Raw genomic sequence first — 16838 nt, forward strand, 5'->3', positions numbered from 1 at the left:
TTGGATCAGGAGTCCAGGCCAGTTTGGTGGCTCTTCTGCTCAGGGTGCCACCACACTGCAACCACAAAGCCATCTGGGAGGTCCAGGTTCTCTCCCAAACTTGCTTTGGTTGTCTGCAGAATTCAGCTGTAGGGAGGGACAGAGGTCCCTATTTTCTTGCTGGTTACTGGCGTGGGGCTGCTCTTGGCATACAGAAGCTGCCTTTGAGTGCGAACCCCATGGCCCTCTCACAGGACAGCAGCTTAACCCTTTGGTCCAAGAGAACCTATGATTTGCTACTAGGGAATCTTGTAATCAAGTGATAGTGCACTCATGAGCACCACTATCCCATCACCGTAAGCCATTTAGTATGACCACATCAGTGCAATGGTACACTTCTATCCCTGCCTGTATTCCAGGTATGCAGGTCATACAACAAGGGACAAGAACGCTGGGGGTCACAGTAGACTTCCATGGCCCTAAATCATCAATGCCATCCAGTGCAACTTTGTCACTTCACAGATGGGGAAACTGAGGCCAACAGTTATTCAGAAAGTAGGAAGTCAGACAAAAAGAACCAGATCTCAGTCTCCAAGATTCCCATCTAGCACCTGCCACTGTCCCAAGCTTCCCTCTGCATGATTAGAAGTAATGCTGTTTGGGAAGTCCGGTAGAGAAAAAGATAAAGGTAATCAGCTCACCCGATGACTGGGTGAGCAAACACTCACCTGCAGGGCGCTAGCATGCTGACTCAGGGTCTTCGATGAGTCACAGTGAGCAGGGCTGACCAGCAAACGACTGGTGTTTTCTATCCAAGCCTCAGTGCTCCTCAGAAGGTCACTGTACTCCTCCATCTTTACTGTGGCCTGGGACAGAAACACGGTAGCAAACTTAGTCAAAAGCTGGCTACCAGAGGTAAATGAGTCCCGAGTGAGGAGTCAGCTGCCTTCCAGGAATCCTCAGCCAAAGCTGACTGTCCTGGACTGTCTGCTCCAGGTGAAGGTCCTCCCAAAACTTAAGACTGATCTTGACCAGGGGTAAAAAGGATTTGAGAAGTTCTACCATGGCACTGCCTGAGCAAGGGCCCCCTGTCAGCTTTGCAACTAGTTTAGTTCCCAATTCCTTAGTCTAAAGACTGGACTTAGAAGCTTTGCTCTTCTGTGCAGGACCTTGCTTACAATATCTCATTCTGGTTAAGACTAGGACCTTGTCCCTTCCTGATGACACAACTTACCAAATCATGGTCCCTATTTAGAATGGAGGCAGAAAGGAGCTTTGTTTCCAAATAGCAATCCTTCTCTTGGCTGGTTCCATCCCTAGACCCTGGAGAATGCCTGTCCTGAGCGCCCCCTACTGGCCTTCAGCCACCTGTTGGGAATGCCAGCACGACCTGGGCTCCTTTTGCGGTTAGACTTTTGATTTCAGTTAGTCAAGACTTGCCAGCCTGCATCAGCACTGGAGTTCTGTGCCCTCAGCGTCCACCTGAAGCTACTACGTTCTAGCTGGCAATTTGAGGGAAACTGGCCAGCCCTGAAAATGTGGATTTTTGTTTCAGTGCTACCACATGTTATGTAGCTCTCATGAGCTTCAGCCCCACCTTGTTTAACTGGGATGTTCTGGCTTCTGCCCTCTGGGATACTTGCTGGTACTTCTGGAAAGGCACCATCAGCTTGTCCATCCATTCTTGAGCCTGTCCTGGGTCCTGTTCAACGATGTCCTGAACTTCTGAATCCAGCTCATTGAGCTTGGAATGCCAGAGATCTAACTCATCCCACATTTTCTGCAGAGGAAAAATGTTAATCAGGCTGGATGAAGATGTTGAGATGGATGGGGTAACTCTTAGTTTTCATGTGGCATTTGCATGTGGAAATGCTATCGAAAAGACATTGCAGGCATACTCACATCTAGCAACTATTTGTGATCTAAACTGAAAAGTAATTTTTTCCTGAGTTCTCCTAACCTGTAACTGTATTCATCTCAGGACAAATTGGCTGTAGAGGAACAGGAAGACCTGCACATATTTCAGAGATGAATAGCAGCAAACAAGGTCAGTGTAGCCCTACCTTTCAAGAGCCATGAGGTCAGTGCTACATTTTAAAAGGGCTATTCCAGGGAGCATGGTGGTGCCCACCTGTATTCCCAGCACTTGGAATGCTGAGGCAGGAGGACCGCATAAGCCCAGGAATTCAAGATCAACCTGGATAACACAGCAAGACCTTATCAACAAAATCAAATAATATAAAAAGGGCTGGTTACATTTTATATATTATACATAAATACTGTATCTGGAAAACAATTTTATTAAGTGTGAAAATAAAATTAATAGCAAAAAAACATGTCTGTTTACTCAGAATTAATACAGACACAGAAAAATCCAGCTGTTGGCCATTAGTAGCAGCTGCTTTTGACTCAAGTAACAGGCTAGATTCAACTTCAAACCCGTCAAAGGTAAAATACTCAGATCTTGTCTAATAATTTTGAGAAATAGGAAAATCTGACTTGCTAAGTAGGTTCTTCTACGTAAGAGCCAGGACTGTATCTAACAGTGAACTACAGTCTGTCCTATTTTTAAAAGTTTCCAATCATATTAGTGTATTTCCTTAAAATATAGATTCAAATCAGAACCCCTATGCTGGTATCTCCCTAAAAGTTCAGAGGTAGATTATTATCTATCTATCTGTACATTTTTACTTAAATTGTATTTCCTAGCTTTTGTAAATAAGAAGGGGTTGAAGGGAGCAGAGGGGAAGAAGAAAGAAAGAAGAAGATCTATCATGTACAGGTACAAATCCCCTGTGATGAACATGATCATTATGTATGTTTTTTTAAAAACCCAAAAACGATTTTGTGTATTTCCTAAAACATTTTTAGGAAAATCACGTTGGATATTTTGTTTTCCTTTTTTATCACCTTGGGAATCTAAAGAAAAACTGTTAAAATGTTATTGCATTGTTTTTATACCAGTCTTCCCAAGACAAGATTCTTATTGTCCCTTGTTTGTGGAAACTCCAGTTTGTGCTCAGAGGCCTTGGAAAACCCAGAAGAGGCCTTCAAAGCAACCTCCCCTTCCGGCCAGCAGGGGGCCTCTCCTAAGGCCTCTGTGGCGGAACTCAGGATCCCAGAGCTCCAGATTAATTTCACAAATTCAGGAGGTGATGACTGCAGTCAGGAGGAGGAGTGGACCCCAACGCCACGTGGTGAAGTGAGTTAAAGGAGGGTGTTACCTTTTGAATGTCTTGGGCTTTCTCAATGTTTTTGCTTTTCTGCTGCAACATTTGTTCAACCTGCTGAAGCCCACTGTTAATTTCCTCAATTTTCCTGCCCGTCACACAGGATGGTGAGCTCCTCAAGCCTTCACCGCTTATCTGTTCCAAAGGGGAGAGTTGCAGTTGGGTTAGAGAGGCCTCGTCTCTTTCAAGGTTCAAACAACGAAAGTGGAACTCACTGCTCTTACTTGCAAAAGTATTTAAAGTCTGGGGAGAAAAGAATCTCAAACCGTACTGGGTGATGCCTTAGTGCGAAGGTAGATCAGCTAAAAAATGCCAGCTGTGTTTACCTGACCTTCTAAATATAATCTAGAAATAAAGTGATTAAATACCAAAAATTACGTGCTGTGTTGGACAAAGCTACCAAGTGCACTCTTTGAAACATACCCCTATGGATCAAATGATGTGAAAGAAAACCTGGGGAATAAATTATTTATTGTACGATCTGTCCATTTTATGAGAAAATTCTCTGCACAGATCTGTTTTCAATAAAACCAGACACATTCTCAAGCCAATTTAAAAAAGACAATGTAATCTCCACCTTAATATTCCTCTGGGTAAAACAATCTTCTAAATTTATTTCTTGAGGATGGAAGACTTCAGTTTTCTTGTGTGACTGTTTCTTGTATGTATTTTCCAGCAACCAGAAATCTAGCTGCTGGCCCGTCCAACTTTAAAAAAAAAAATCTAAATGACTTAAGAAAATAACTTGTGTTTGGAAAGATAATGAATGCTGAATGTATCATTTCGCCAAATACCTGATTAGCCTGTGTTGTTTTTCTTTGTAAAGCTATGTTGATAGGCTTTCTCTAAGAGACACTAAATAACCAAATAATACTATACACTTCTGTAGAATCCTTTTAATCCTCAAGCTATCTGTACAACCACAGAGACTAAAAGTGTCCCCTGCAGATAAGCACACAGCTGCAGAAACTAAAGCATGCTAAGGGCCAGAGCTGAGGTCACACACATCAAGGTCGGGACAGAACTTGGCCTGAGAAGCCCGCAGTTCCCCAGACTCCATTCCAGCTTCTAGTCCCATCAGACTGTTGATTTTTTTCCTATCATGTTTTTATTCCACGCACAATACCACAGTCAAGATTTTTTTTTCCAGTCTCACTTTGACTGGAAAGATTTATTTGTTTTTTTGCACAGGATGTAACAAACACAAAATGAAGTCTTCAGACATTTGGGGCAGTTACTCTACTGATGCCAATGCAAACCATTTAGTTACATTAGCAGTGATCAGGATTGGGGAGACTAAGTAACCATCTGAATGCATGCAGTGATACTGTGTCTGCTGCCGGGAGCCTTGAACTTCCTTAAGATCAGTTATATATACAAAAAGCCAGTTGCTATTTGTCAGAAATTCACAAGTTCACAATGGAAAAGATGAACCCTAATAGGAAAGGCTGGTTACTATTAATTTACTTTTCTAGGGCTTTTTACACAAAGTATTCATGAGAATAACATTTAGTTTTTCTCAATATATTTATAGCCTCCTAAAACTAAAACCAAAAGTATACAAGTCTCAAGAAAGTATCTAATAGATTTTCATGTGTATAAATCAAAAACATTTGTTATATTAGGTTACTCATTTTTCATACAGAATAGATTTTAAGAAATCTGTCACATAAGTAAATGACAAAATTCTACCAAGTAGAATTTGATTTTTGGTGTGTGGACTGAAGATCTGTATTATTTATCAAGTTATAAGTATTCCAAGCTTCCAAAAGCAAAATATAAACCCTCCTGTGACTGCTGAACAAAACAAAATTTTGTTCCATCGAGCTCAGGTTGCCTTTTTATATTCCACTAACGTGGTCCTGCTAACTATCTCTGTCTTCGGTATACAATATATTCCTACCCTATCTGGGTATATAAAGATACACCCAGATGTTCTGTGAGAATTCTGTTAGTATCATAACTAGACAGATACTATAAGTATTATTTCTAGTGAGCTATAAAATTTTTATTCTCATTGCTCATGATTACAATTTCAAAAAGCATGTCCAAAAATGTTTAAGTTTCTGCAGTGAAAATGATACTAATAATCCAAGTAAAAAATGTACGATTTTTTAAAATGGAACAGAAAAAAAACTAAGCATGCAGACAATTACAATATACAAATAATCTAATACACTGTTAACTATGTCACTTACTTAGGGTACCTTTATTTAGGCATTTAGTGCAAAAAACTGCCATTTAACAAAATTATAAAACCCATCAGAGCTGAAATCAGGGCAAATGCAAAAGTGACATTAAAGAACGTTTCTTCTTTTCGGTTATTCAATTCCAACAATAACGATGAGTATCAACAGTATCATTACCTTCTCATCTATGTCCTCCAGAACCTTTCTACATTCTTCCATCTGGGACTCAACCTCGGCAGGGACGATGGTGTACATCTCAGAATATTTGATTCGCAGTTTTTCCATAATATTTCCAAAAGTTAGTTTCCCTTTCTCAACAAAGCTTTGAAGCTCCTAAAGACAAGAGAGTTTCCATACTTGTAGAGCTGGAGAAAAGGTTTAGCTCTAAAAAGTGAAAGCGACTTTCCAGCATGTCCTCCTGATTTAAATGAGCAAACCCTGCATGACAAAACTCACTATTGATACAAGCTGATTAACCCTGAGAGATACCCAGTGAAGTCAGATGATACTTTCTAATTTGTAAGAATTAAACTTGATATCTCCTCTCTGTGTCAAACCATTGTTGGAAAAAAGACATGACAACATCCCCCTGCTTCTAAAGGGCCTCTAGGATTGAACTGTATCTCAGCGGAATCCTGGTCTAAAAAGCTACAAGTAGCGAAAAGTTTCAAAGCAGTTTTTTGGTGTTGTTATTAACTTGTTGCTATTTCTACCTCTTCCTACATTATCATCACAATGAGTCAAGGCCACTAAAAGCCCAATGCTTGAAGCAGAAGTGTCTGTTTCAGGTAATTAGAAGGGAGAGTTCCAGTTCCATGCAAAGAATGTAGGTTTTAGGAGATAAAAAGAACCCTGAACAAACAGTCCATTGCTTGTGGCCTAGAAATAAAATCTGATCTACGCACTCCTGCAGTAATTATATAAAGGAGAAACTCATTGCTTTGGGAAAGTTTCCCAAAGATCAAGTGGAAAACTGCTTCTTGACTTTCCTGTGGCTTTTTTGTTGTTGGTTTTGTTTGTACAGTAGCCACTGAGAGTGCTGTTTGTGTTAATGGAGTGAGTCACCACACTGAAGAATGATTACAATTTTAAATGGCTCCCACGATGTGTCACTGCTTTCTTTTTCCAATCAAGTTTGGAGAGGGAACAGTACAGCACAGTGCCACTCAGGCACAGGTGGGGCTGGAGGCGTGAGTGTCATCTGTCACCCGCGCCCAGCCCAAGAGGAAAGGTCCCCATTCACACTGTGGCTGTGGGACTGCAAGCAAGTTTCCTTTTTCATGGTGAATAAGCAAAGCGCTGGCTCACAGCAGCACCAGCTTTTAATACACCGCCACGAGTCTTTTTTTGTTTGTTTGTTTTTAAACCATTGCCATTGAACCTGAGGGACACGAGATCATTCTCAAGAAATAAGAAATGAATTCCACGCTGACCCTGCCTGGGTCCACAGCCCGGATCAGAGGTAAGAGGAGGAGTGTGACAGGGCACCCAGAGAGCTCTGACACCCTGACACTTGCCTGAGAAAGGTCTGCCTGCTCCGGGCTCGGGCTCACCTACCTCGCAGCCTGCTCTCCAATCCCGCTTGTCCTCTCCTGGGCTCTACCCAGGCAGAGAAGCCACCGGGCCTTGGCTTGTGCTTCCCTCCCTCCCTAGATTTTCCCTGGAACATCTCTGCGGCACTCAGCGGTGAGCCAGCTCTTCCCCAAGGACTCTGTGTGCCTGACGGCCCAGATTAGCTCTCGCTTACCTCCAGCTGCTCAGCCCTTTGGGGGCGGCCCTCTGAGGCCATGTTCTGGAAAGCATTTGTGCTCTGTTGAAACAACATCTTCAAAGCAATGATTTCTTTCGTGAAGTTAAGTCTTTCTTGGATTTCAGTCTGTATCAGTTCCTTATTGTTTTGAACTTTCTGAAGAAGCCTGAAAGAAAGCATCGAAACATAATTATCTCTGTGAAATAGTTTTATTTCAATAATTTTTAAAAAATGTCTGAACAGCTCAGCGGAACAAGCGCCTGCCTTGCAAGTGTGCAGTCATGAGTTCAATCCCCGGTACTGATAAAAAATTTTAAAAATGTCTGAACAACACACAAAAAAGGTGACTTTATTCCAATTTCCAATGATTTATACACCACATATACAAACAGATACCAAACCCTACATTCACCTAGTCCCCTGCCTCACCCTCACCCTGCCTCACCCAGTCCCCTGTCAGTGCCTCATTTTCCAGGCAGGGCCATCCTCATCCTTGTCCTGTAGGAGTCCCTGCCCATGGACCAAAGTGGCTCCGAGCTCAGCCTGGCATCACAGGTAACTCCTGGAACACCTGGCCCCACAGCCATTCTCTCCTCGGCTCCCCAGCTGCTGGGGATGGAGCAGTACAGGAAGAGGCTCCTGAGAATGGGGAAAACTCCCTTCCCAAGAGTGACTTCTCTGCCAAGCTTCTGTGATACTACAACATACCAATAAACACAGAGGGGCAGGGGCTCTGTTTCTGCAGACCCTGGCCAGTCCATCACTTCTACCTGGCTGTCCCACTGTACACTGGATTACATCTTTTATTAATAAACCAGCAAACATGTTTCCAAGTTCTACAAGCTGCTTCAGCAAATTAATTAACTCTGGGGAAGGTATCCAAGGGTCCTGTCAGTTACACGTGACACTGACACCTGACACTTTGCAACTGGTGTCTAAAGTGCGCAGAGCATTGCGGATCTGAAATCATCTCAAGATGAGAGCTCCAAGCAATTTTCGCAGGTGTCAGAACTGAACTGCAGGTAATCTGGCTGTTGTCAGCTGGAAACTCCCACATATCTGGTGTCAGAAGTGCTTGCTGAGTGACTCTAAGAGAGTAAAGTCTTTTCTTTAAGATCATTTCTAGCCATAAAATTATTCTTCTTCGACCCAATGTTTCTGCCTCTTGGTATCTTTCTTGATGAATTGCTCACAGACCCAGGGATTCTGGCATAAGAATATCTACTACAATGCTTCTACATGAGTAATAGAACTGCATATAATTTAAAAATTCCTCACTAAGACCTTGGTTAAATAAATGATGGCATATTCACATGGTAGATATACACAGATGATGTTTCAAAATGATGACAGCACTGGAAAACAAGTATGAAATGCTGATAAATTATCCAGCAGAAGAGAACACTAGTAGTAGGATCTCCATGTATTTACAAAGAAATCCTTAAGTAAAAAAGATAAGAATACAAAAAATTAAAATGAGAATAAAAGAAACTGCAGTCACCATTACTGAGTGAGGAGATTAAATGTGCTTTTCATACTGCTCATTATGATTTTGTAGACTCTAACTTTCCCACAAAAAAACAGCAGCCATTTAAAAGAAATTGGAAGGGCATCCCCACTCGGTAAAAATCAAAACAGAAAATGTACTCGTTTTAATGATAATTATTGGCCCATTTCAACTCTTTTGGTATTTATCAGTGTTGACTCAGTTTTGAGGCATACTCTGTCATTATTCTACAGCATTTTAAAATTTTCTAAATTAGGTGTTTTCTAAACTCAGAGCCAGAAAGGCCAAGCACGTCTCCTCCCCTGTGCATGGTCTTACCTGCAGCATCGTTCTCGCATGGCCGCGATCTCCTGATGCGCGGGGACCATTCCTGTTGCGTCAGAGCCTTCCAGAACGTTCCGGATGCCTTGCATGCGCTGGAGAAGCAGCCTCAGCAACAGCTCCTGCTCCTCCACGCTCTCCTCATATTGGCACAGAGAGGCCAGGGCCTCAGACAGCGCCTCTGTGCTGGCAGCCTCTTTCATTTTAGACATTTCGGGGAGTTCTTCTTGAAGATTTTCTAGAATAATTGCTTCTCGTTCAACCTAATTCGATACCAATGACAATAGAGCAATAATTAGTCATACAAACTCATTACTAGGACCTGAAATGTTCCTGTGCAGACATCATTTTTGAATATGCTCTCTTTGAAGGGTTCCCTAATGTCATTTCTGGGAATGGTAGCCCTCTGCTACCAACTCCTGGCTGCTGTTCAAGTAAATGTGGGATTAAAATGAAGTGCTGCCACGGTGGGCTGCAGGAAATGTTGCTAAAGATTTAAAATAATTTATTTCCTTTTCAGATTTCTGTTGCGGTAAGCAGTAGCTCTCCGGAGAGCCCCATGCGTTAAGTTAAATGAGCCTCACAAAACTGCTTCCTAGGGAGAACATGGCGGACAGATAACAGCAACTACCGGAGGCTCTCTGAAAGACTCGGCTCAGAAGCCAGGAATGGTGCGGACTATGGAGACATAAGCAGGTGGAGATATGATCTGCTGACTCAGGAACGAACTGGGCTGAGAGAAACCAACTTGGAATGCAGTCCTGGTGCTAAAACAGGAACAGAAAAGCCTCGGTGTGGAGGCTGGACCCCGCGCCATTGTAAGCCGCGATTTGGGTTTCCCGCCGCGCGGCGGCTGGCTGCCTGCCTCTACAGTGGCTCGGCAAGGGGAGAGACGCACAGAAGCTCTGAGAAAGGCAATCTGCGAATGGCAGGGAGGCGTGCACTGACTTGTGGTGAGGTGAGTGAGAGAAACTGACACTCTACCACAGTTTGACTCCAGCAGAGGACTTTCTGGGCCCGAGCAGTCCTGCGGGAGCAGGGCGCGGTGGCGACTCCAGCCACACATCCCCCTCTCGGGCTGGATTGGTGAAAAGTGCCTGGCCTGCGTGACGCTGCCGGCGGACCTGGTAGGCTGTCCCAACCCAGATCCCAGAGCCTGACGGTGGCCGGGAGGGGAGACGCGTAGGCTGCCTGGTCCGTAACTCCCTGGTGCGCAGCGGTGAGCGGGAACACCTAACTGGCGCAATTCGATCAGGCTGTGGCTGACTGGGAGAGAAGCTGGGCCTCTTATATAAGCTTGCATATGTAAGGAACAGAGAAGAAGAGGCAGCATGGGAAGAGGCAGCAACAAGAAAGGCTCCTCGGCCCCCAATTCTGAGAAACAGGCAATAGCAGACACCGCACCAATACACATAAGGCGCCATATAGAGAGCCTCATAGACCAATTCAGGAATGAAGTTATCAACGACCTGAAGCTAGAAGTATGCAGAATAGTTAGAGAAATGCTAAGTACCACCCAAGAAAAAACAGGTGGTGGAATGGAAGAACAGAAAAAAAGGGGAGAATTGTTTGATGGAGAAAACAGAGAAAGCATAGAATACGTGAAGCAGGTTCAAAGGGACTACCAAGATACTAAGAAGTCTATCGAAGACTGGCATAACAGCTTGAAAGAAACTAAGGACAGACTATCTGAACTGGAGGGCAGACTTGTAATATGGGAGAATGAAATGAAAAACTTCTTAAAAATAACAAAGAAACAAAAAGCAATAATACAAAGACAAGAAGATGATAAGAGGATCCATAACTTAAGGATTAAGAACATAAAAGAAGAAGTAGGGACACAAACAAATGAACTACAAAAGCTACTCACAGAAATAATCCAGGAGAATTTTCCTAATTTAGCAAAAGGTAAAGATACTCAGATGTATGAGGCATACAGGACCCCAGCTACCTACAACCCAAACAGAGCTACACCCAGGCATATAATAATCAAAATTCCAGAAATTCAATACAAGAACAGAATATTAAAAGCTGTCAGAGACAAGAAACAGACCACTTACAAGGGAACACCCATCAGAATTACAGCAGATTTCTCTGCACAAACCATCAAATCACGAAGAGCATGGGGGGAAATAATTCAAGCTTTGAAAGATAATAATCTCCAGCCAAGATTGAGATATCCTGCACAACTGTCCCTGGAAATTGATGGAAAAACAAGGTGCTTCCAGGATAAAGAGGAACTGGGGGAATTTGCAACCACCAATTCAACTCTACAGAGAGTATTGCAGGATATTCTAAAAAAAGAAAAATACAAAGAATCCAGAAATAATGGCAGAGAGGCCACAACAAATGGAGCAGAGAACAAAATGAAGAAGACAAACTGACAGCTACTGACAGAAAAAGAGCTCAACAGAAATGAGGCAGAGAAGATTAGATGATAGGAACAGCTATTTTGGAGAAAATGACATCTTAATAGGTAATACTGATTTAGTATCATCTTGTTTTGAAGTCTCATCTAGCTTTTGTCCTTCTGTCTCCAATGGTCTAAATAGGCTGTATCTTATTGAATTTTATTATGTACGATAGTATAAGCAAAAACTTTTTAAAGACAAGGAGATTATACAGAAACCATTGTTCATTTTCTGTTAGTCGATTCTAAATACTCTGTAATGCTGTCATTCTCTTGAATGGTTTTACATTGTTTTGATATACTTAATGCTACAGTATACGAAGTTGTACTCAAGTATTTCAAAGAAAGAGACAATATGGTAACTACTTTTAGGTTAGGATTATCTGGTGATGAAACACTACTCTGCTTAAATGGTTATGTTTTGATCTGCGCTGTTTCGTTGTTATGCCCTCTTTTATCTCAATCTCCACTCCATTATTTACTTTTTTATCTTTATCCTTTTAATTAAAGGAAAAAAATAGCAGGATATATTATAGTAACCCACTTTGACTTTTTATTACCTTGATTTAAAGCCCTGTATTACTCTCACCATCTGGTTTTTAACTGATGTTCCCCTATTCTGTTTTGCTGGATAGTATCAGGTTCGAAAGTTTAGGCATCAGCTGTGAAGATAATGAGATTCATTATGACGCCCATTCTTGTTGACTTTTATCTACTTTTGAAGACCTACAATGTCTCCAATGTTTTGGTTTTGTCAGTTTTATTCTTTACTGTTTTGTTCAATTGTATTATAACTAACAATATAGGCAATTCTATTAGAGATAGCAGGAGGCATTATGGTAACCATTGATGATCACCTTGTATTATGTTTTTACATTATCTATTATGTCCACCCTTTTGACTTGACCGATTCTGTTCTGTTATGTCACATTTGGTTTTACTCTCTTCCAAAAAAGTAATAAGAACCGTGGGAGCAATGAAACCCAAAATGTGTAATAGTCATGGTACAAAAGAGAGGAAAAGAAAGTGCTCCAAACTATATAACTGCATGTATATTTAAGTGTATAAGATAGAAAATGATATCACAGAGTTTTATTGGATCAATGAACAGAACTGTTTGCAGTATCATTGATGGAATGTCCACTTTACAAGCTTTAATTTTGTGACTTGAACAATTATTTCTAAGATGACAATATGTAATCCATTAACTAGTGATTTCCTACTGTTCATTTTTTTTCTGTAAATCTGTATAACTTGTACCCTTTCCCTGCTTTTTTTTTTCTTTTCTCCTTAAATAAAATTTAAAAAAAAAAAATTAAGTTAAAAAAAAAAAAAAAAAAAAAAAAAAAAAAAACTGCTTCCTATGCAATAGATTGGGCAGCTGTTGGAAACAGAAAAATTTCTTTTTTTTCCTTCCCATCGTGGTCTGTTTCATAGGTCAGAGACCCTATTAACACCTACCAAAAAAGCAAGCAGAAGGACTGAACCAATCATGCATTCACCAAACTAGTGGTCTCAACCGGAAACACATAACTTATCTCAGCACATATCTGAAACTAGCAGTTCTGCAGCCGTAAACAAAGACACGGAAGAAGTCTCAGAGGGCCCTGAATCAGGTGGTTCTCACGCTCCTCCGCAAACCTCTGGTCCTCCCTTGAGTTGCACCACTAACCTGTCTTATCTGCTCCTGTCGTGTTAACTCTCCTGCTCTGTTAGGTCACACATCTGCCATTAGAGAGCGCCACACAAGTGAGGTACACTCACGCTAATTGCAATGATGAACACAGCCCTGGGTATCCAGGAGGATGGGCCGGGGTCAGAGAAAGAAAACCCATGGAGACACAGGAGGCCCAGCATCAATCAAGTTTCCAGGGCCCAAGGGCTGAGGCGGTGGAGGCCTCAGGCTGTTGTCTTCATTCTGGTACTAGTGGTTTGAGCTAGAACCTCACACAGGGTAGGCAAGTATTGTGCCACTGGGCTACATCTTCAGCCCTTTTTATTTTCACACCCAGGCTGGTCTCAAACATGTGATCATCCTGTCTCAGCCTCCCAAGTAGCTGAGATTACAGGAAGGGGCCACCACGCCCGGCAAGGCTTGTCCCCTTTCATCTCTGTCATCAGGAAACGCAGCACTGGAGGGGCCTTCCTGGATCTTAGCTGAGGCCCTGGCTGTGTAGGGTTAAGCTGCTGGCTGGGTTGAGCGGGTAACTGCACTGGGGGCTGAGCACACTCCCTATTCCAGTGCAGTAAAGCCACCTGCCTTAGGGATCAAACAGTTCTCCTAATTGGCAAGATTTACTGCCTTTGTTTCCCAAGACCCTGGTCACTTTTGTGGGCTTTTACCTCCAATGTGCCCTCCTCTTTCAGGACCCAATGAATCTGTGGAAACCCCAATATAAACAAGTGATCCGGAGCCTCAGCTCCCAGAGAGTTCTAATCCAGAGTCTTGGATTCTCCGAAAACCATATTCTAATGCCTCTTTTTTTATTAAAGTCTTCACCATAACTCATTTTAGGAGGGTGGGGGTCTGTAGTCCCCAATAGAGCTTGGAGGTCACGTATGCTACACATGAGATTATTACTTGCATCCATTTCTCAGATCCATTATGAACAACGCTGCCAAGGTTGAGAGGCAAAAAATGGGAAAACTAAGCCCACAGTGAAAAGAATGGGGCAAGGAGCAGTGGTGGACTACGGCTACACTATCCGGCCACTCACGCCATCCGACCCCAAGGTCCCCACACACTGCACCACACCACACGGGTCCAGGTGTGGACCCAGCCATGGGAGCTGTGCTTCCCAGCACCTCAAACCCAAGTACAGACAGACGGAAGGCAGGGTGCACGGGCAGGGCAGGCGGATATACTGGCCCCAGGGAGGGAGATAAGGTGCCACTGGATCACCGTGCTCACTGCACGTCCACCTTCTCCGCCAGTGCCCCACATAAGGAGGCTGCCGGGCTGACGGGGCCTCAAATACACGCTGGCATTCAGAGTCACGTCTGTCCTCCAGGGCTCTTGGTGCTTCTCCACAGGGTGACAACAGCAAAGGGGCAAACGCAGTTACCGGGATTCAGTCACAGCTGAAGGGCTCACTGCACAGACCTCTCCTGCTTCTGTTCTCCTGCCTCTCAGGGTCACTTTCCAAAGTAAGCCACCTGCTGGGCGCCCCTGTCTGGGGCTCTGCTGCCTGCTGTGAGTGGTAGGTGACTGAGGAGAAACCCAGGGGCAGAACCACGGTGCTACAGCCCCAGCCCAAGAACAAGTGTTCTTCAGATAATGAGTTCACTCTAAAGTCAGGCAGCCCTCCACCTTGTGAATGGATAAACTGTGCTTCACACAGCCAGCAGAACCCTACTCAGAAATAAACAGTCAATCAGCTGCTAGGGAAACAGCAATGGTCTCAAGTGCACTATTCTTAGAGAAGACAGGCCACAGGTGACAGGCCAGATGGGTTCATTTTATATAACGTGCTGAAAAGGGAAGCCTAGAGGGAAATAAACGCATTAACAGGCAGCAGGGGCCGGAGAGGCTGGACCATGAAGGGCCACGAGGAATTTTCAGGGAACATGAAAATGTCCTAAGTCTTGGCTGTGATGGTGTCCATGTGACTGCATGTATGTGTCAAAGCTCAACAAACTTTATGCTGAATTCTGCTGCTTTGGGGACAAGCACAGTTCTCAAAACAGTCAAATAAATGTCATAAAGATGATGCACTCATTTTGCCATCTACAAAGGGCTCGGTGACTCCTCCATGATTTTCCGTGGTCTTAGAAACCTAATAACATTGGTCATGAGACATTTCTATTCACAGTCAATTATAAAGGAGTCAAAAAGGAGAAGGGGCCAGCGTGGTGGTGCACAGCTATCTTCCCAGCACTCTGGGAAGTGGAGGTAAGACAATCACATATTCCAGCCCAGCCTTGGCAACTTGGTGACTTAGCAAGACCATCTCAAAACTTTAAAGTAGCCAGATATGGTGCCACACGTTTGTAACCCCAGCACTCGGGAGGCTGAGGCAGGAGTTTGAGGCCAGCATGGACTACATAAGCAAGATGAAGACCAGCCTACACTACATAGTGAGACCCTGTCTCAATAAAATAAAATAAAATAAAGGGCTGGGAATATGGCTCAGTGTGAAAGTTCTGGATTTACTCTCCAGTACTGAGAAAAAAATAAGACGGAGGGGGAGAGGAAGGGAGGGAGAAAGAGCTGAAGGGGAAGAAAAGAAAGAAAAGAAAAAGGAAGATGAGAAAAAAGGAGGGAAAAAGAGAGGGAAGATTTTAGTCATAAACTAACACAGAGAAAGAATAAAAATTCCAGAGCTATAATGACAGGAAATAACAAAGAAATGACTTTCAGGTGAAAGAAGCCAGCCTTACATCTCCAATTATCTCTGAAGACTTGGCTTTATTCTAGCACAGTAAGATCACTGAAGCATAAAATAAATGATTAGTCCAGATAACCACAAGTTAATAATTATACCAAGTACATTCTGTTTATAAAACAGAAAGATCTGAAGGGAACAAAGTTAAATCAAAAATTAAATTTCCTTTTTAATTTGTAAATGTATAAGCTGGGCATTTAAGTCTTCAAAAAGTCTTATGGAAATCATTTCTTTCAAATGATTGTATTACTTTAAACAATTAATAAACAGAAATTCCTTTTGTCACATACGAAGGCACCAGTCATGCTGAGAATCTTACATGTACAGATGTTCAGATGATGTAATTTTTACTGAGAGGATAAGAGCCATTTGAAACCATATATTAGGGTGGGGGTAGAGCACTTGCCTAGCATGTGCAAGGCCCTGCATTTGATCCCCAGCACCAAAAACCAAAATATATATATCGATTTGATATATGCAAATGTAATACAGAAGCCAGGTACAGCAGTGGTCCTACAGTCCTGGCTACTTGGGAGGCTGCAACACATATTGTAAAACTATACACACAAATATGTATATATACCAATATAGATAAGTCAATATAGACAGACTGACAAATAAAAGAGGTATCTTGCCTTCCTAGGAGGGTAAATGAGACAATAATGCATGTAATAAGATAAAGCCTAAACCTCATGCTCAGAACCACCCGTATTCATTTAATAATTGTTATTGCTCATTTTATTTGAGGACATTTGTTTATGTTATTTTTCCAAAGATACATTTTGTTGGCAGATTTTGTCAAATGTTTGTATGCATGACTGCAAAGAAGATTTGACTGCAGGTGGGCAGAAAGCCTGGTGTAATAAAAAGAGCAGCCAGGTGTGGAGGCACACACCTGAAAGGCCAGCACTCAGGAGGCTGAGACAGAAGGATCGAAGCAAGTTGGAGCCCAGCCTGTACTGCACAGTGAGTTTAAGCTCAGCCTGAACTACACAGCAAGATCCTGTCTCAAAAAACAAAACAAAAAAATCCTCAGAACTAAGGATAAAACAAAATAAAAAGAGCAA

The 16838-nt window shown here is 42.6% G+C and overlaps 1 protein-coding gene across 6 annotated transcripts in view; it reads right to left on the reverse strand.

Annotated features, from left to right (window-relative positions):
* Syne2 (spectrin repeat containing nuclear envelope protein 2) overlaps positions 1-16838 on the reverse strand; it is a 313170-nt gene that overhangs the window by 125332 nt on the left and 171000 nt on the right. For all 6 annotated transcript variants that reach the window (XM_063241111.1, XM_063241110.1, XM_063241106.1 and 3 more), the window contains exons 52-57: positions 8974-9239; positions 7146-7314; positions 5576-5731; positions 3204-3344; positions 1577-1759; positions 708-845 (exon numbers count right to left, since the gene is read on the reverse strand). In XM_063241111.1, the coding sequence (XP_063097181.1) occupies positions 708-845; positions 1577-1759; positions 3204-3344; positions 5576-5731; positions 7146-7314; positions 8974-9239 (1053 nt within the window). The remainder of the gene's footprint in view (positions 1-707; positions 846-1576; positions 1760-3203; positions 3345-5575; positions 5732-7145; positions 7315-8973; positions 9240-16838) is intronic.

Source organism: Cavia porcellus, unplaced genomic scaffold (assembly GCF_034190915.1).
Source record: "Cavia porcellus strain 051 isolate PalLab524CR breed Dunkin Hartley unplaced genomic scaffold, mCavPor4.1 scaffold_31, whole genome shotgun sequence".
Taxonomy (NCBI): domain Eukaryota; kingdom Metazoa; phylum Chordata; class Mammalia; order Rodentia; family Caviidae; genus Cavia; species Cavia porcellus.